Source organism: Hakea prostrata, chromosome 2 (assembly GCF_041222555.1).
Source record: "Hakea prostrata isolate BN-2017 chromosome 2, UWA_Hpros_2, whole genome shotgun sequence".
NCBI classification, from domain to species: domain Eukaryota; kingdom Viridiplantae; phylum Streptophyta; class Magnoliopsida; order Proteales; family Proteaceae; genus Hakea; species Hakea prostrata.
The window spans coordinates 68063889-68084567 of NC_142601.1; the positions used below are offsets into that span (position 1 = coordinate 68063889).

General features: G+C 38.3%; 2 protein-coding genes across 2 annotated transcripts; one reads left to right on the top strand and one right to left on the bottom strand.

Annotated features, from left to right (window-relative positions):
- Nucleotides 1–412: 412 nt before the first annotated feature.
- On the bottom strand, nt 413–5176 carry LOC149025956 (endoplasmic reticulum oxidoreductin-1-like). The gene is given in 11 exon segments (XM_089143607.1): nt 413–496; nt 681–713; nt 715–867; nt 956–1079; nt 1486–1688; nt 1784–1888; nt 2308–2426; nt 3030–3140; nt 3471–3729; nt 4564–4695; nt 5016–5176. Coding segments are annotated over 11 exon segments (1479 nt in total). The 5' UTR covers nt 5172–5176.
- Nucleotides 5177–5266: 90 nt separating this feature from the next.
- LOC149025957 (FAD-dependent oxidoreductase family protein) lies at nt 5267–15331 on the top strand. The gene is made up of 9 exons (XM_089146174.1): nt 5267–6188; nt 8167–8316; nt 11059–11273; nt 11359–11429; nt 11558–11720; nt 12800–12989; nt 14338–14496; nt 14645–14733; nt 15031–15331. Exons 1-9 carry the CDS (start codon nt 5861–5863, stop codon nt 15127–15129), a joined length of 1464 nt encoding a protein of 487 aa, XP_089002300.1. The 5' UTR covers nt 5267–5860; the 3' UTR covers nt 15130–15331.
- Nucleotides 15332–20679: the final 5348 nt, after the last annotated feature.

Here is a 20679-nt window from a genome sequence, read left to right on the forward strand (position 1 = left end):
AAATAATAGGGCATTTTACTAACAAAGGGAAAAAAAGTTTAGCAGACAGAATGGATGAGTAGGATAACAGGATTTCAAGGATGAGTAGTTTGCATGGAGATAACGGGTCTTGTTTCTGAGGGAGGAATTGTTTCATTCGCTAAATTTCAGAGGCCAACAAATTTGTTTTGATGTTTGATGGGAAAGTGTTATCACAATAGGATTCAAGTTTTAGGGGACCAGAGGAATTAGAATGAGCAGGGGGAAAATTAATATTCTGACGGATGGGTATAGTAGAATCATGTGGTTCTGCCTTGCTTGGTTACAGTGATAGTTGGCTCTTTATAACCCTTGGAGACATTTGGTGAAGTAAAAGTCTGTTAAGAGATGAGTTCCTGCTGTAGGCCATGAATTCATTGTTTAGATGTGTTGACTACTTTAGCACGTCTGTGAATTTATCCAACTCATATCGTCTTTCATTCTTTTTTTCTGTTCCCTTTTTTGAACCTGAGACAGTCTGTGACACATGTTAATTTGCATTCCAATATAAAATAGATTATCCATTTTGAAATTGCATTCTATTCAGGTGGATATAGATATCAAACCCTTTTTGTGCAAGGTGTAGAAGTCCCTGCATATGATGACTTGGACATGCTGTGCTATACAATAATCTGGGTTAAATTCTAAAAAAGCTAACGCACCTGCCATGTCCTGACTACAAAATTTCGTATTGTTTTGCACTACACTACTTGGGACAGCAGGCACTGAAACTTGTCCCTCCATGCTCTTTTGGAAATTGGGTCTTGTGTTATGGATTAATACAACAGATTCTGAAAGTCGACCCAGAAGGTTTATGAGGGCAATCACTTCATTCCGCTGGAGCTGCAGCTGAAAACCCAACCAGCAATAGACAGATTAGGAATTTAGATAACAATGGAACTGAACTCTGAGTTGATACTGAGACAAGTCAACTTACAGGCTGATGTGTGTGGTTTTCACCATCGACAGAAAAGAGGATCTTCAATGCGGTGCCCAAGCCAAGAACTTGAAGCTTTCCCCAGAGTCGGCACTTTTCACAGCCTATGCAATCCATCAGAGCACTGCAACATGCATATCTGGTCAAATTCTCTTGTTTATCCCTCGTTGCTAGAAGAAACTCCAATTGGAAACGGCAGGAACTACACAACTTATGGAAGATAAAATGATGGTTGCATACAGTTTCTCCCCACAGGAAGGAGAAATTATATCATGGACTAATGGAGGATGAAACTACACTCTTCCACTGTTGAATGATGGCAGGTGTCCAAAATTAGCGGGTTTGTAGGATGTGTATTAGGGTGTATGGAGACCAATGCAAGACAATCTGAGCAAAGTCAAAACAGTCGACAAAATTTGAAAACTTCTATCAAATTCAGAGTACTCAGAAGTACAAAAGTGTTACTAAGTTCTTAGTGTGCTACTAATCAAAATAACAACTATCAGTTGAGTGAGGCCTCAGATATACACCTGATGTTTCTGAATTGTATCTGAATCTGCTGCTTCAGCTCTGGTGCATTTTGACCTTGCCATAACTTGGCTTCATCAAATGGGAGTGGACATGCAGTATGTAACTTAGGATTATAGAGTAGCTGCTTCATGAGGGACTGTGTTTTCAGGTCTTCAGAAGGATTGCCAGTGTCATACTCAGCCTGTTCCAAATAATCTGCTGCCTGGAATGCACTCAAGATGTGGATGTCATGAACAAAACAATCTTACTGTATTTATCAATAATCATAGACAACATACCGACATGGTTGATACTCACTTTTGTCACAGCTCGAAGAACAAAAAGAAAAGTGAAGTACAGGTTCTTGACACGATCTGGGTAATTTAAAACCCTATCGTTCATAATCTTTAGATTTTTTCCCCACTGCAATCAAAGCATAGAACATAGATTGAGTTGTATCGTCTTGCTATCATACAAATTGAACAAAAAATGTTCAGTAGTACAACAAATATCCATCACTGGGATAGTATTTGTGTCCAACCCATGCAGACAACCCTATGAGCCATTTTTATACAGTTCGGTCTTAGCATTGACAAAAAAGACAATACTGATTAAATTAAGAAAAATTCCTGTCTAATGGACCTGAAAAAATTGACTGGAATATTCATATTCGGTCATTATGAATTTATGGATTTGATCAATGAGATAGGTATTTTACCAGTAGTCTGGATCAGTGGGGGTAATGATAGTCTGTATCATATGGATAAAATATGCAATTTTTGAATAAAAGTACATTCTTGTCTTAAAGTAGAGAATAACCAGGGATGAGCTAGAATGACAACCAAGTTGGTAGCTTCATCAAGGAGATAATCAGAAGCTATGTGGATAGAAATGGAGGAGTGGAGTCCAGATATCAACTTGTACAACACTTTCTTCTCTTGGCAAAATTCTCCAGATGGATCTGCACAGCAGGTTGAGTCTCATTAACTCCTAGTGATAAGATGATTTCAAATTCATACTTGAGTCCTAGAAAAATCATACTAGAGATTGATCATTATTGCCTGGTTGGTGGGTTTAACATGGCACACGATGGATTAGAAGGTCAATAATCATCTACACCATTCATAAATGAGTAAGTCCCTGGGCTGCAACTAATTCGTGAGAGAGCACCATTGAGCAGGGATCAAAATAAAATACAAAAAAATTAACGAGTTAACTAGACTAGTTACAAATAACCTACGAAACTTGGAGAGTTGGAGAACCTACTTCTGGCTATTTATGAATCAGCACTTTACATGTTACTTCTCAAGACTTGATCTCTAAAGATCCAGCAGTCATGTGATACCAAGGGTTCAGTCAGAGATGTTACCAAGGTACAAGAGAATAAACTATATAGGCAATATGCAAAAACAGTTTTGTCACAAGGCAACATCTTTCTAATCAGAAATAGAAAGATATAGTTTTCTCATATGCATTTCATAACAAAGATCAGCAATTGAAATGTGGATCTTTATGAGACTTAAAACATATCATCTAATGGTACGGAACACAAAGAAGAACTCACATTTTGGACAATTCTCTGTGTAAATAGCATCCCAAATCCTTTTTGCTGATGGACCAGTATAACCAGTGAAACGTTCAGGGTTCAGTTGGAGATTTACGTATGTCATCTCAGCTGGAAACAAAATGATCACATACTTTCGCTCAGTTATGTCAAAATGAAGCATGATGCACAACTGCAATGGCGGCATTCTATGTTAGAACACTAAATCATAAAACATAGATTGCTAACTATGGTCACTGTCAGCATTTGTGAATCTCACATTCCCATCAACCTCAGGGGTAGTCATAACAAAACTATGATTTAGTTCTTGGATGCAAAAAAGGTTTGACTTGTGACGGCAAGCTGGTTTCAGCACTGCCATGGCAGCACCGAGGTTTTCTTGAACAAAAATAGTCAAAAAATTAAATTGCAGGTGTGCATTACAAAATCAGTAAGACTTACAGTTATCTGTTTCATCATCCTTTGTCCATGGATTATCTGTTTCTATCCATCCTCTAAATGCTTTAGTATCCAGAGTGCGGTCAATAATAGCCTGTGGCTTTTCCTCTTGGCACACCAAATCTTCCAATGAAAGCTCTCGGCTGAGGGGCTTCTTAAATGTTTCTGGAATCTCATTTTCTGGACATTCACAAACACTACAATCCCGGAGACGGCACATACCATCATCAGGCCAGAAAGGGCAATCACCCCACAGTTTAACCTATTCCAGGCAGGAAAACAGCTACTCAATACAAACTGAGACAAAGCCAACCAATATTTCTAAAGCCCAATAAGCAATGCAAATACATGAAGGGGTAAACAATAATTCTAAACCTGTTCATAGTTTTGAAACAAGTAATTTTGGCATTTTTTTCATTGTTTAAGCTATTAACTGCCTAGAGTCAAAATTAAGTTCTTTGTTATATTCAACTATAAGAATACAAAAAGTGAAGTTTCTGAAGATGCTCTATCAATGTACTGCTTATACAAAAATTAAAGCATAAACTACATGTTTCGATCATGCAAACAACCATCTGTAGAAATTTTCATGTATGATAAAAGCAACTCGAAACATTTTTGGATTTCTTCGTTAACCCAAATACTGCAGTAACAAAAGGATTCCTGAAGTTATAATTATAATTCCCTATGCAACTAGGGAAAGAACATACCATGGCAATGTTATCCTACATTATAGTTCCCAGTGTTCATCTATTTTAAAGCTGCATGCTTATATTTTAATGGTACTCAAGTTCTATGATTGGAAGTGTATTAGTGATAGTTTTTGTGACCCAAAAAGATATGATGATGTCAATCTTTTTGTGCTAATAATTATAAATTCCATTATAAATTGTGGTTGGTTCTATGATAGGTTGAATCACCATGCAACATCTTATGTACTTTAATGAAGGAAAATCTACTCCATCTAGAAAAAACAGAAGTATCAGAATCCCTTTTAAGTTTGAAAAATGAAAAATCTAAACAAATAATACCCAGAACTAGTGGAACTGACATGATTTAGCACGCATTTCTAACCCAAATAAAATAAACACCATACCTTGAAATATCGAAAAAATGGCATTTTAACGAGTTCTTGGAGCAGGGGATGCAACACTTCCTCATTGAGGGTGTCAACAGTTTCATAATCACAGCAACAATCCTCCACAATGCCAGTAAACTTGTGTAAGTCCTGCAAAGTTTTTTAGGAGGCAAAAATAAAAATGTAATTTTCGCGATTAAGTCAAGGGTTCAATAGTAACGTAGAAAGTAATTCAGCAGTGCATCGACCATCAAACGGGGGCAATGGCCAGATTCTGCAACTGAGTTCAATGACATCTATAACAGCCCAAGAAGGGGAAAATCTTCAGTTTTTCACCCACAAGCTCAACAGTCGAATTACTCAATGAAAAAGAAGTTCCAGGGTCACCCAGAAGAGAATGTTTATGAAACATTGTGAAGAGAGGGGGAAAAGAAAACGAATTATTTTTTTTGAGGTAATGGAGACAATACCCCACATTGGCAGGGCTTTTGATCACTTCGAACCAAATGACAGATCTCCGAAGCTATTATTGCCAGAACAACCATAAGGGCAGCTCCATAAAGCCATACCCATCTCCTACTGGGTTTCATCTCCATCTTCTTGTCAACCATCTCCGGTTTCACCATTACATCAACAGAGCAAATCCTATAAAGAAATGCCTTTTTCTTTTTTTCTGAAACAATTTCTTAGAGGTGGAGGTGGGAAGTACATAAAACGAAAGAGTTAAGGGGTTGATGATCTTTCTTTCTGATTCTTCCAGCCATGCAAGAAATATAATTTGGCAAACGAAACCCATCGTTTCCTTGGCTAGTTGTTTTTATTTTGCATTTCGGTTGGAAAATTAAGAACTTGTTTCACTATTTACGTCAGTTCGCCAATGGAAAACCGACAGCTAAACTGGTACAAAACCAAACTCTCTGCCCAACTGAACTGTATCAACCATCAGAATTTCTCCCCCAACAATAGAAATGTAAAAAAAGAAAAAAGGAAAAGAAGTGAAACGTCTGCAATAAATTTAAAATTTCATTAAAAGGGTTATGATGTGTTCGCTCAATGGTAAAGTAACATGTGATAAGCTAAAATTAGGTTTTCTGTTAAAAAATTATCCATCCATGCTCTAATGTCGATTCCTTCAGCTGGGTTTGGTAATAAAAAATTGTCTTTCTATGTTTTCTTATTTTGTCCAGTTTAAAATAAAACCATCGGGGAGATGACGAGTTGACTAGATCAAGGATCTTTTCCGTTCATTTTAAGCCTTCAAACGGCACTCTCGATAGTTACTTGAGTCCAATCTGTTTCCGTTCTGCAATTAGTTATGGTGATCTCAATTGGCAACGTTTCTCCTTTGGTCTTCCATTCTGAGTGTTTCCATGGAAAAACCAACATTCGGTTTCCAAGTCGAAATAACACATTCGGGTTTCTTCCTCTTCAATTTCGATCAACTAACGTTCGAAACGTTTCTATAACTAACGCTTTGAATCCTGTTAGTGTTTCTTCTTCTCCTTCTTCGTTGGAGTTCGATGTCGTCATAATCGGTGCCGGAATAATCGGTCTGACCATCGCCAGACAGATTCTCAATGAATCTGATCTTTCTGTTGCTTTAGTTGATGCAGCTGTGCCTTGTTCTGGTGCCACTGGTGCAGGTAAAGCTTCCGCGTGTTTCCTAAATATCAAAATTGCTCTGTACGTCTTGTTCTTTATTCGGGGTGTATTTCGTTTTGTTGTTACTGCTTGGTTGATTTATTTTTCCCTTTTCGTTCTACTCAATCTAGTTGAACACTTGGGACTTCTAATTACATCTAAATCAGGTTAAACAGGGCGATGGCCAATGGAACCAACCAACTGAGGAAGCAGCTATCTTCCCCTCCCACACACGCATAGAGCTAATTCGTGCTTTTTTGCTACACTGAGGATTTTCTTGCAGAAATATATATATGAAAGGAAGCAAAATTAGTTCAGAATTTAAATACATAAATGGTACAGCTTGTTATGACAATGGTTTAATCAACTTAAAATCTTAGAGGATAGAATAATTAAAAATCTCAAATTGATTGTTGGTTTCTCTGTTCTAATCCATGAACATGGTTGAAAATATAAAACAAATTTAAAATATTATAATTAACAAGTGGTGTCTGTGTGTGTTAATTAAACGACCATTGCTTGAAATGACTACAAAAGTTTTCCTTTTCCTTTTCCTTTTTAGTTTTACTTCCCTTCCCTTCATTTCCTGATAGATGGGAACCGTATGGAAGTTACTATTTGGATACCATTTAAGATTGGAGAATATATTGACCTACATTTGATATCCAGATCATCAAATTGAGATGGTACCTGTCATTACACAGCTTTAATCCTCTTGATGCATGTTCCAGGGATAGCTCTTTGTAGCATACTCAAAGTCAGGAGAAAAACATCATTCAGTGTTTTGGATGTTTTTAGGTTTCAACTTCAATGACTAGAATCCCCTTGATTCTTTTTCTGTACACCTGAAGGTGGCATGTAGGCATTATCTTAAGGGAATCCTGAGTCCTGACTACTTACTACATGAGCATTTGGTGAATTACATGTCTGACTTATCCTACTTAATTACAAAGAACTGCAACTGCAGATAAGACAGTTGGAACCATGAAACTAGTGTAGTTTTAAATCCATGTTCTTTCATCAATCTGGACTAAGTGGGTATATTGTTCTGAGTACAGCTTTCTATCCTAACAATCATTAGATTCACAATCATCTTTTTTGGTGTTGTATTTTTGTGTGAGACTTAGGCTTACTGCAGCACTTGGCTTTAGAAAATAAAAATTAAAAAGTGTTTATGAAAGGAAAGGATATACAAACAATTCTGTTGGATGAGCACAAAATCTTGATTAAGGGCCTAGCTAGTGATGCTATATTATTTCTCTTCTCAAGATATAGTCATTACTGTGCATTTCTTTTCAATTAGAAGAAACTTGCAATCTTCTGTGGAACTACACAAGACTCCATTTCTCCCAAATAAAAAGCCTAGTTGTAGATTGAGTTGGGTCTTGTTCCTCAAATCTGCCTTATGTATGTGGTTGACATGGAATTAGTCATTTTATGGTGCTTTCGTCGGAACCTCGTCACCATCCCTGGCCTTGTCTAGCATGGAACAAGTAATATCAAATAACATTGTTGGCTTGTCATAATTGTGGCAAAGGTCACTGTTTGCAGATCTTTTTGAGCAGAATTTAGTTGCTGACACTCCCCCTAGACAACATGATTAGTAGGATCATGTCAAAGTGGCTCATGGCTTTTCATTACGGTTTGATAACATCAGATCATCCAATGTTGGAATTTGGTATGGATTGCTCATCTGCTAGACTGTTAGACTAGAAAGATCTGAATACTTTAAGATCATCTGGGTGCAAAAATCTGCAAAAATTAAAGTATGGTTTGTTGCTTTAACATACTTTTGTTGAGGATGTTTTATTGCTTTCTTGAATAATGCCATTAAGCTGATTAGAAACATGAGCCAGTTCAATGACTTGAATTTTCATATGGACTCTCCATGCTTCTCTCTTTTTGGCTTTCTTTCTTCTTTTAAGCCTTTTTTAGCTTTAGGATTTCCTGACGGCACATTTGCTTTTGAGCTGATTCCAGGGCAAGGTTATTTATGGATGGCTCACAAAACACCTGGAAGTGATATATGGGAGCTGGCAGTGAGAAGTCAAAATCTGTGGAACACATTGGCAGAAAGCATACAAAATGACGGCCTATGCCCTCTAGAAACATTGGGTTGGAAGAGAACAGGTGATTTGATTTTTGATTCCCTAATAGTGAATTCTGAAATGTGCATGGTTTTTCTTCCGCCTGACATTGAGGTACCAAGTCCACCTGAAGAATATTGTGCTGATTTAACCAATTATGTAATCAGAATTCAGTAAAGTGGGATGAGTAATATGTTATTACTTCATGAATTAATATACAATTCACATTTGGGTTTATCAGACAAAACATTCAATTTTGAATCTAATGTTGAACAAATTGGATATTAGTCATGTGTTCTCATACAGAAAGTCAAGCCAACTGTTCTGCAGTAGGTTCTTTCTTTTTTTTAATGAAAGTTCTGCATTTGGTTGTTACCAATAATAACCTACTTATCTCCTTAATTACCCTGGTGTGGCATTTGTACTTAAGTGGAGAGTTCAAGACAGGTGTGACATCTGACATCTCCTAGTTACATGGTTCACTCATGGAACATAAAAAAATTAGTTAGTTATGGTCTTATGGGATTGATTTACCAACAATCATGCTGTTAATGTGGGGACCATAATTGAGGTGTTTGGTCCAAACTTCCTCACAACTGGTGAGGCTAAAACCTAACTTTATGTCCCTAGAATAACCTTTTTTCTTCTCGATAATATATATTAAAAATATCAAATGTGTATATTTTAGCATATTCCAAAAGGGTGTTGCTGCTATTAAGTGGGACCAAAGGGTGTTTGGTCCAACTCCTCCAACTGGGAGGCTAAACCTAACTTTATGTCCCTAGAATAACCTTTTTTCTTACTCGATAATATATATTAAAAATATCAAATGTGTATATTTTAGCATATTCCAAAAGGGTGTTGCTGCTTATAAGAAAATTTTGGACCATGACAAGTGCAAATCACAAAATATGCTTCTCTTAAAATACAAGAAAAAGATGATTAACCAAACTATTGTGTATACTTTTCCTAAAAGGACCTGTTGAAGGCAACCTGGTTTGGTTGGACCCATCAATGTCTTATCCAGTCATCTGGTTACAACATCCTGCTCAACCTCAAACATTTGATGCTCTCTCCTGGTTTTCTATATTTTTCTTATGTCAATCATTGATGACCATGTCCTAATTTGTATGCCTATGTGATGGATGATGGAGAATTGTCAAGGTAGAATAGTCTTACTGTGAAACTGGATTTTATATGTTATGAACTTCTGATTGATGAAATAGGAGAATGCGCAGTACTATGTATCTTGGAGACTTAGATTCAATGCATTCCAAAGGAGGGATTATTCCTTTACATCCTATCCTTTGATAATTTAATTGAGATAATTTCAGAAGGCACTAAATTTCATGTTGTGACAACTGAGTTTGATATTTTTCACTCGGTAAGACATTGTGAACTGTTAGCTCTTCCAATCTTCCTTTGCCTCTGATACATCAAGACTGAAACCCTTCCCTCCACCTCCTTTTTTTTTTTTTTTACCCTCCGAGCCCCCACTAAACTCAATGTTGATGGAAGCTCCTTAGAACACCAGAGCTTTGCTGGGGTTGGGGGTTATTTTAGACAGCATGGCTGCATGGTCCTATTGATATTTTGGATTCTGTCACTGCAGAACTCGAGATGATAACCAAGGCAGGAAATCATGTTAGATAATGGCTTCATACTTTTGTTGGGCTCCCAAAAGCAGTTTCAGACTTCTTGGAAGATGAGATTTGCCACCCCACTAGTTGATGAGCCCAAGCTTTAAGGTAGAGAGGCCCTCCCCAGGGTCATAGCCACACATTACTGACTGATGTAGGGCATCTCATTCTGGCCATGGAGCTGAAGAAGCCCAAACTTCAAGGTGAATTGGCTTTCCCATGGTCATAAACCAGCTGTACCCCTACCTGACAGTTATTGGACTGAACCAACCCACCACCCACTCTACACCCCATGCCAATCCTCCTCCCCCTTCTCCCCCCCCCCCCACACACACAAAAAAAAAAAAGGGAAAAAATTTTGCGGCCATGGAGCTGCACTCATAATATCTACTCACTCAGCATTGCTAGTGCATGGATCGCCCACTTTGATACCATTGGATGGCATGCAACCAAACAACCCAAGCTTCAGAGTGGAGAGGCCCTTCTTAGTGTCATAAGCCTATCATCTGCACACATCTGACCAAATTCGTACTAAATCCCCCATTTTTGAATGAGGAACTTTTGTGTTGCAAACCCCAATCCATCATAAAATGAGCAATATCAGTAAAAATGATTGGATGCATTCTAATGTTGTCTTCAAAGAACCTCTTATTCTCTTTCCTGATACATTCTAATATTGTCTTCAAAGAACCTCTTATTCTCTTTCCTTTTATAAACCCTTATAATAACATATGGGGCAGGATTCACAGGATGTTACTTTTGTCCTCAAAAGAGCATATCAAAGCCAGCAGTTTATTTCATACAAGAATGCCATTCAGCATGTCTCTACTGTAAAAGGTCATCATACAGCAATTGTATCTCTTTCAAAAACCAAAATGCAATAGAAGGGAAAGGGGTATAACTGAATGAGGTGACTGAATGAAGGTCTTAGTGTTTGCTCAGAATGGTACTTAAAACTGTTCTATTGGGCAAACATCTAATGGGTCAAATATTTCTCCCGAATGAATTTTCTGCCTGTATGAGTATACATGAAAAGGATAGAACTCTGGTAGAAACTTTGATCCTGATTCTGTTTTCTCCTTGATCTGTCTCTTTCTTTTCATGATTGATGAAAAGCATCACAGTATCATACTCTTAATTGATAGGAAGCTTGCTGGTTGGTAGAACTTTGGAAGAGTCAGCAATGTTAAGACAGAGGGTAAGGTGCTTTGCTGAAGCTGGCATTGAAGCCGAGTACTTGTCTGGCTATTCATTAGTTTCAAAGGAACCAGCACTTGATGTTGGGAAAGGAGGTGGAGCAGCATTTTTACCAGATGACAGTCAATTGGATGCCCATCGTGCAGTTGCATTCATTGAGAAGGTGCCTCGAACTTAATCCTGCTTTTAATCAGAAATGATGAGCTATATGACTGCTGGTTTTACTTATGTGAATAAGCTTGATGTAGGGTAATAGAAAGTTTGCCTCGAAAGGAAGATATGCCGAGTTTTATCATGATCCAGTCATCAGTCTACTAAGGTACATTATATATCTAGGAAGGGAATCTTTTTTTTCTTCTTTTGGGTGGGGAGGTGGGAGGGGGATGATTTGGAAGCCAACAAAGCTCCTTTTCAAAGATTAATTTGTATAAATGATGATAAATTCAGATCAGATAGCACTGGAGAGGTTGAAGGAATTCGGACTTCCAAGAAGACATTGCACAGTAAGAAGGCCACTGTACTTGCAGCTGGGTCCTGGAGTGGATCTTTGATGGAAGACCTGCTTAGAGGATCAAATGTTGTATTGGATGTTCCTGTAAAGCCTCGAAAGGTATGATTTTGGGATTTGGACTGAGTATCTGGCAGCAATTTACTAAATGTGAACCACTTCAAGTTATTTGTGATTATTAATTGTTAATTTGTTGCAGTGTCCTTCTAGTCTTCAATTTCTTTGTGTCTGCATTACTTTCTTCCTTTTTGTATTCCTTGCATATATGGGATATGTCAATTGGCTCTATATTGTTTAAAAGATGAATGATTGGGTGCTTTCTTGTGCATGAACCTTTTTCCATCAAATGACAGTGGATGTTCTTAGCTTCTTACTATGTCTGACTGGTTCAGAGATTTATGTTGCTTAAGATTGCAGAGCTACATGAACAGAGACACTAACGCAATTGCAATTCATAATTGGAGATATAAAATAAGCAAAACAAGTAAGATGAGTCAATGTCTCGTAATGCAATCTTAGGTTGAAACCCCTTAAGGGTTTGCTATGGGCTTCACCCAAGTGCCCAAGCAAGTCAATTTGTAATTAATACACTTAGATTAAAAAAAAAAAAGAAGAAAACAAGCGCAATTTAGAAATGAAGATAGAAAATGAGAAAAATTTAAGATGACCCAATATGTTGTAATGCAATCTTGAGTTGAAATCCTTTTTGGGTTCGCTATGGGGTCCATCCACCAAAGCATGTCAATGTGTAATGATGGTGGCAATCTGATAATTAACCAGAATTTTCAGGGGGTTGGGACATGGAGGGGTTTAGGAATACTTTAGTTTTCTTAGTATCAGCATGTTGAAAGAATCAACTCCAGGGGCAAAGCCACTCAACTGTAAAGGAGAGGAGCGAAGGCAAGCGGAGGAGCTTTTTGCAACCAACTACTTAACTAGTCCAGAGCAATGTCCCTATGCTATGTTCCTGTCTTGAGGCAAGTCTGCTATCTTCGCCTCGTTGTCTGCCGTGGATGTCATTGATGTGGTTATGTGAGTTAATTGCTGAATGACATTATGAAAAGTTGACTTCTCATAAAATTTCAAGATTGCATTGATTTTTTTTTTATTTTTATTTCTGACATGAATGGCTTCATGTCTTACACTACCTGAGAGCAGCCTCTGTTGTTCCAATACCCTAGGGTCATCTCCTTGTGATAGAGAACTTCGACTCCTTAAAGTTGAATCATGGTCTGATGGAGGTTGGATATGTTAGCCATCAAAAAGCTGCTCTGCATCCTTCATCTTCTGTGCCAGGGGTTGCTGACGATGAGCAAATGTTGTCCATTTCAATGACAGCCACCCTGGACCCAGTTGGGAGCCTTGTCCTTGGTAACTGTTGTATACCTACTCTTGATTTTTCAGCTTTGTGCTTCAATATGTTCATTGATTTTTTTTAGTTTTGTGCTTCAGTATATTCCAGTTCATCATCCTGGTATTTATTTTATTTTTCTGCTTTCAAGAGATCAAGATTCGTGTTGCTTATTATACATGGCACCTCTATGACTTCAAAAACTGTGCTGCCTCACCTTTTCTTTGTGTTTTCCATTCACTGTTTGGATCTCCTAGTTAATTTGCCTTATTCATATGACATAGTCTTGCAAAAAAGCTTCTAGAGCATTGACTAAAATACCTTTATTTCAAATTCAACAGCCAACTTGCTCTCTTTCTGTGCCCTTTGTTTTTATTTTCTATCTCGATTGTTGTTATTCTAGCTTAAATTTCACTTCTAGTTTATAAACTCGAATGAAGACGAGATACCATCTTGCCTGGCTCTTATGCATGCTGAAAATGAGAAGGGGATTTAGGTTCGTAATTTTGAATTTCCATCCAAACAGAGATTCTGGGTAAAGCAGTGATCCATGATGATTACTCAACCCATGATTATGAGTGCATATTTTCTGCAATGCATAGAATAGCAAGTCTATTTATTCTAGTCTTTGAAATCTCTTAAAGTATTAAACTAAAATATTTTACACTTAAATTCTATGACCAACTTGTTCTCACCCTGTACCCCATATAGTGCATACTTTCTGCAATGCATAGAATAGCAAGTCGACTTATTCTAGTATTTGAAATCTCTCAAAGTATTAAACTAAAATATTTTACACTAAAGTTCTATGCCTTTGTCTTATCACTGATGTTACTGTGGCTTGAACTTCATTTATTGATTGATAAAACTATTGTTCTTGGTTCTTGATGGATGGAGTTTCGTTTATGGCATGTCATGTTAGTTTAGGAAGAGGGGCCATCTCCCTGGCTCTGAAATGCACTGGCTTGGTTTATCTATGGAATCATTCATGGGCAGAACCTATGTTGGACAGAATTCTTTGCACTTGGTTGCGTATCTTATCGCAATCTGAAAATATATGCTGGACCTCATGGGTGCAACAGCCTAATAGGTTTGAATTGTTAAATTTCCCATATTCCTGGAAGTGACAATGGATGAGGCCCAATACTCAAAAACTAGAAGGATCAACACTTGCTTATATTTTGACTATGTACTTCATTGTAGTACTTTTTAATTAAATCAACCTTGATCCTCTATTATTGACCTGCTACCCAGCATATGTATCCCATGCATGCAATACACATGCTATGAATGTAGCTACCTGTCCTAAGGGGAAAACTTTGGGTTTTTTATTTTCTGCTTCTAAAATATTTCACATCCTTTTTTAAGGGAGCAGCCGCCAGTTTTCTGGGTTCAGCACTGTAGTAGATCAGTCAATCATTAACCGTATATGGACTCGTGCTGCGGAGTTCTTTCCTGCTCTGAGAGAAATATCGTTAAATGATTTCACTGAGAGAACAAAAGTGCGGGTTGGATTGCGGCCTTATAGTAAGTACATGTGTCTCAAAAGCTAGTCCCATGGAGTATCCATTCAGTTTGTTGGACTGTATGGATTATCATTGTATTAAAATTGGCTGCAAACCTGTTTTAAGAAATGCAAAGTACTGATGTATGTATGTCAATCTACTGCTCATAGTGCCTGATGGGAGGCCAATCATTGGGCCTGTTCCTGCCATACCAAAACTGCTAATTGCAACGGGACATGAAGGAGGAGGTCTATCCCTGGTAATCTTCCCATTCCTTCTGTCATCCTTTTAAAAAAGCTTGAGAACAAAACTCTGAGGCAGATCCACTTGCTGTGGTAGTTGTTGGTTTTCCTGCCCATTTCAGGCTTGAATGAGGTTCATGGTGCAGATCTGGCAAAAGTAAAGGCTGATCAACCATGAACCTTGGCAGGTACCTGCAATGGACTCAAATGTCTCAAGCATGAGTGGGAAGATGACTACTGCCTTAGATGGCAACAATGAATTCTTGATAACTGTCTAATAATCTCAGTTGTTACATTAATTGGCTATATTTCAGGCTCTTGGTACTGCAGAAATGATTGCTGATATGGTGTTGCAGAATAAGCTTAAAGTTGATGGTGCACCCTTCTTAATTGAAAATCGATTTGCTAGATAACTGGCCTGCTTCTTGTATCAGGAAATAAGATCGGAGGGAATGCTGCAAGTAAGTGCTACTGATGATCATGGATAAGATTATGATCTTAAAATTTGCAGCATCTACTCATTCAGGGATATGCATTTAAGAAACAGCATTGATGGATGACTTGTAGCGTATACAAACATCAAATCAAGGTTCCCATGTCAAAATGAACTGGCAAGATTATAGCAATGGTACTTGCGTTTCATGATATGTATTATTAATATTTGCTTGTTTTATAATGTAATGTTTGTAGCTGGCCCAGTAGAATGTTGAGAATATGTTGTGGGTTATGTTTTCCACTGCGTTTCAGATACATGCTAGATGTCTTGATTTGCAATACATCATGTGAAGATTGATATGGTGGGCATTATATTATATGAAACGTATCCTTAATCTGCATAACTCTATTCCATTGATCTTCGCAACTTGATCGGCATTCACATCTGCAGTGAAGAACCTGTGATGGGTCACTGGAGTTGATCCAGTGCATAAATTCTGGGTAAATTACAATAGAAAATTCTTTTAAAAGTTAAATCAACGTCATGTTGTGGACCAATGCAGGACAGCAGGAGTTAATGGTAATTATGAAAGAATATCAATATAATAAAGACAGGATGTACATAATCATTTCGTTTTTCCAGTCAAACACTTGGAATTTTTACAATGAAAATAAACAAACATTCCAAAAGGAGGGAGGATTCCTTAACCGATTTAGGCAACGTGAAAGCCATGGTCAAGACCTTCAAAGTAAAGAATATTTATTTTTTCAATGTGGAGCACCCAGAGATCCGCATTGAGTACTTCGTACGAAGTAGCATCAAAATCTCGGAATTGAAATCGTTCAGTACCTTCGCATCCTCATTGTCATCATCTAGGTATTTTGGCTTTTGTTAAATCAATAATTCCTTCTTTTCTTTTGTGGAAGATTTGCTTCTTTTTCCCCTTCTGTTGGCCGATTAGTGGAATAAATTCTATGGTAATCAAGCAGTTATCTTTGAATCTACAAGTATTTTTTGAAAAGCTCTACCCTACAGTGGTAAGAGCGTGTTTGCGTCCTTTTTATTTTGTCGAGTAGAAGTCGGTGTATTCTCTTTTATGCTTTGGAATATCTGGATTGGTTTTTTATTTAAGGGTGCAGTTTTGTTAATCCTGATTTACTTTAAATTGGAATAGAGTTTGAGTTCAATAGATGGCATCAAACTTGAATGCAGAGCATGTGCTTTGATCTCGACCATTCATTTTGAAGGTGTTAAAAACTAAAATGGACAGTCAAGATCGAAATTTCAGTTGAGATTTGATTTCAATCGTTGGCAACACAGTGCAACGCATTAACGCACTGCAATTGAACCCCAACCTTCGACTTGAGAATAGGTTAAAGGCCGGCTGGAAAATCTCTACGTTAGAGTTAGGGGTAAATTAAGTATTTGACTACGAGAAGCAGTCATCTTTGTATTTGGGCATGATGTGTCAATCTAATTGTCTTGCTGGAGGGATAACACGTGGTCTGCCTGTGGTCTTTTGATATTGCTCCATGAGCCTTTGCTCGATTGGATAGGTGCATGCTTTGCCTGCTCCATGAGCTTTTGCTCGCTTTTAATGAAAAGCTTGACCTTGCTGTTTGTCGAATCCGCCGTGGACCGGCATATAAAAAGTTTACAGCTCTCGCTCAGCTGATCTCAGATTCTTAATTCACAGGGGTTAAAAATTCGAAACGTGTCAGTAGTAAACAATACAGAAGAATAATCGGTTCATCATCGAACACTCGAAAGTATTCCTCTTGGCTTCTTTATTCTTATGTTCTGTTTATTTAAAGGTGTAACTATTTGATGAGATAGGGGTATTCTCGTAATTTACGTACATACCTCACAAAAAACCGTTAGAAGAAGAAGATACGGCAATTTTGACGTTGGCGTAAGCCGCGTAACGCCTTATCTTCAGCAAGCATGAATAACCGTCTCGATTCTACGTGTCAACTTTATATTTGCTAAGAGAGCACGCTACGACTTCTTGTCGGGTCACCAGTCCGATCCGTCCAGATCGTATCGTCTCATGAAGAAATGAACACAATACTGTCCTCATGATCGTGGTGGTGCATTTTCGTGGTTTCACTTTCACCATAACCATCTCCGTACGGCGTTACGTATGTGGGAACCCTGCAACTCACCGGGAGCCGGGGACCGGGGTGGCCTATTTCTCTCGGACTAATTTACCCTTCGTTCTTAACGTTCGGTTCAATTCTAAATACATGCACAAAGGGGATAGTTTAGCCATTTTGAATAACAAATTAACACCGGAATATCTAACTGCAGTTACTCTGTACAACCATGGTCACATGAAGTAAGAGAAAAAAGAAAAACATAAAAGCTTAAAAAAAAAAAAATTGAAAAACAGGGTAAGGATAACGTGGATAAAATTAAGGGTTAGGGGCGTGAGCAGAAAAATATTCCGGCGAGGTATATCAGTGTAAAATTTCTGATCAGAGCCACAGAGCGCCGGCGTCTTTGAGGAGAGGGACGAGAGTGCCATTGATATGAGAGGACATCACGGTCTGAACACCACCCAAGAACTTGCCACCAACGAACACCGCCGGCAAGGGCTGCTCTCCGTCTCCGACGAGACCGTAGAGTACGGCTTGCATTTCTCTGCCGTTGTTCTCTTCATCCAGCTCCACTATGGTGGGACCCACGCCAAGGCCAAAGAGTAAGCTCTTGACGACGTGGCACATGCAGCAACTGCTTATGCTGAACACCACCACTGCGTTGGCTGAAGCCAACTTCCTCATCTTCTCGTACGTCCTCACAAGCTCCATCGGCAAACGCCTTACATGGTTCCCTTGCAACTGCATCCCTTTTTCCTTTACTAGATGCATCATCTTTTCTTCAAGATACCTAAACCTCAGAAGAACAACAACTTAACAACTGAGAAAGATGAAGAAGAAGAAGAACGAGAACGAATGAAGCTTGAAGCTAATGAGTAATGAGTCCAATATAAAGTGTGGTTCAGAAACCACAGCAGAGCAGAAGAGGTCAAATCCAAGATGTACTAGCAGCGTCAAAGTAAAAATTCTGAGAGAAAGAGAAAGAGAGAGAGAGAGAGAGAGAGAGAGAGAGAGCCAGAGAGGGAATTTCCAAACAGTCGCTTCGAGGTGTCTGAATCAAATACTTTCTAGTAACAGAAAGAAAATGGAGAGGTGGATCGTTTCATAGGGTTTGTGTGGGGGTCATCATAAGAAGGTTTTCAAAGTTTTCAGCATACGATAAACAAGAACGACAGACAAATAGCGGGGATAGAGAGACAGCGAAAGCATAAGCAGAATATGATATATGTATGTATCAGGTTCAGACCTGCTAGGTTTTCTGGGCCCGGCAAGCTCTGATCGATTGGGCTCCTTCAGTCTACTGTTTCCTTCTAATGATCACTCGTTAACGCATGCTGTCTTCTTATAATCTCACCAATACTGTGCGCGCGCGCGCGAGAGAGAGAGAGAGAGAGAAAGGAATTTTGTGTTTTTCAAAGCTTGTTATGCATGGGCGTTCATGGGGATACGGATGGTTATGGGGTTTATATTTCATTTTAGCCGTTGAAGTAGGTTTGCACCTTCGGTCATGGTTTTAATGCATAGCATCGTATCAGGGAATCATTGATCTTCAAAACCGACATCATATGTATAATATCAGTTATGGGACAACTTTGCCCCTGATTTTTCTTGTTTATCCCTCTTCGATAATCTTTTTTTCTATTGGTTAATTAATAACACCAAATGAGATGGTGACAGCCGACAAGGAGACATATAACAGTATTATGCGCCGTCGTTTGACGGGGCAGACAGTAGGTTCCAGGTCTTCTGTTACACTCTGATAACGCCGTCAATGGTCTGCATTTACCCTTCCTTCCATGCGAGACGCCGAGAAAAACTGAAAAGTAATCGAAAATGGAGTTGGAGCCGTACGATTTTGCAGAAAGTTGGCCACTCGCATTTCCTTGTGGTCGCCCGACCCCGAGAAGAGTCAGAAGTCAGTACCCTACGGTTCGTCATTGAACCCGGTTTGATCAGAGATTTGTAGGTCCTATACGTCAAATTTGGTCAGTCTTTCTTTTTATTGTAATGATGCCCCTACCCCGGACCCTGATAGGGTACCTGGATCAGAAGCTCCAGCGGTGAGCGGAGCGGACCCCCACAAGGCCCACAACGATGAAGTTAGAAACTCCGGTCAAAAGATACGGGATCGGACCACTGGACCAAATTGGATTGGTTCGGATCCCAAGCTGATCACAGACTCTTTTACCTTCGTGTGTTTTTTCACCTTATACCCGTTAGTCGTAAACTATTACGAAAAACAAACCCTTTACATTTTGATAAAAAAATTGTGAAGCGTCAATAGTTAATGGGCCCCACAGGCCGGAAGGGCAAGGGAAGCGGAAGGTGCAGCAGAAACGAAGGATCAAACCTACGTCCTCCTCAAACTTTATTCCTCTTCATGAAGGCTATCATTCGCCATACTAGAATTTTTTTTTTCTTCATGTGTTTTTATTTCTTTCTTAGAATAGGTAATTTTTCATATATTAGGGATGGAGGTATTACATGACAAGTAGGAATACACTCGAGGGGATTCAAACTCTGATTTTTTTAACTTGGAATTGTTAATTTTTTTATCAAATGAGCTACCCCTCAAGGTTTGGATTTGGTCTGTAAACTAATATAATGTTGATTTGGCCAAAATTAGGCGAGTCTTACGAACTTTTTTGAATTGAGAACACCATAAAGCATGCAGGTAAAGGGTAGAGGTCCATGCTTTTTTTACTCTTCTCCATGATATATTAGATGGTGGATCCACATGAAATTGACTAAGTGTCCCACCTCTAATTCATTTTGTCAACAATATAAGTAGATCTTATTCTTATTATATGGTGGAGAAGTGTGAGAGAGCACAAACCTATATTAGTCTACTTTGACAGGTAGAAAATCCAAATTCAAGGTGTATATGCTATGTAATCTAGTGTAATTGTACCTCTTAGACAACCAATCAGATGGGTCCAACTAAAAAACTTTAAAATGGATGTTTAGGATTCAAATGTGTGAGCAGCGTACTTCAACTTGTCTTAGCAAAGACTTGATTGGGCCAGCTTGGAGTGAAAGAACATTGAATTGACAATGATCGTTGGCTTCTTCTTTTTTTGTGAAAAAACTTACAAAGGAAACAATTTACATTCTTATTCTCGGTACAGAAGCTTTTAAAAATGAACCTTAATGTCGAGAACAGAGACCCAAACTTGTTCATGTAAATAGGAACAAGCAAAAACTACGACCCTTTGTGCTGACAAAGAATCTTTCACTACAGCTTTTCTTAATTTACAGAATAAACATGGAATAATTTACAGATAATGATAAATTATCCACATATAGAAAAGAAATTAAAGAAAAGAAAAGTAGCATAGAGGAGATAGATTAAATAACTTTGTTGTACTTGTACGGTTGTACCTTAATTATTGAGACAATATATCCATGTATGACTTTACAATCTTGTT

Bases quoted from the DNA above. Each gene is read 5' to 3' on its own strand.
- LOC149025957 (XM_089146174.1), top strand. From the start codon at position 5,861: ATGGTGATCTCAATTGGCAACGTTTCTCCTTTGGTCTTCCATTCTGAG. The intron at 11,274-11,358 runs GTGCCTCGAACT...AGCTTGATGTAG, and splicing joins CAGTTGCATTCATTGAGAAG to GGTAATAGAAAGTTTGCCTC. The intron at 14,734-15,030 runs GTAATCTTCCCA...GCTATATTTCAG, and splicing joins AAGGAGGAGGTCTATCCCTG to GCTCTTGGTACTGCAGAAAT.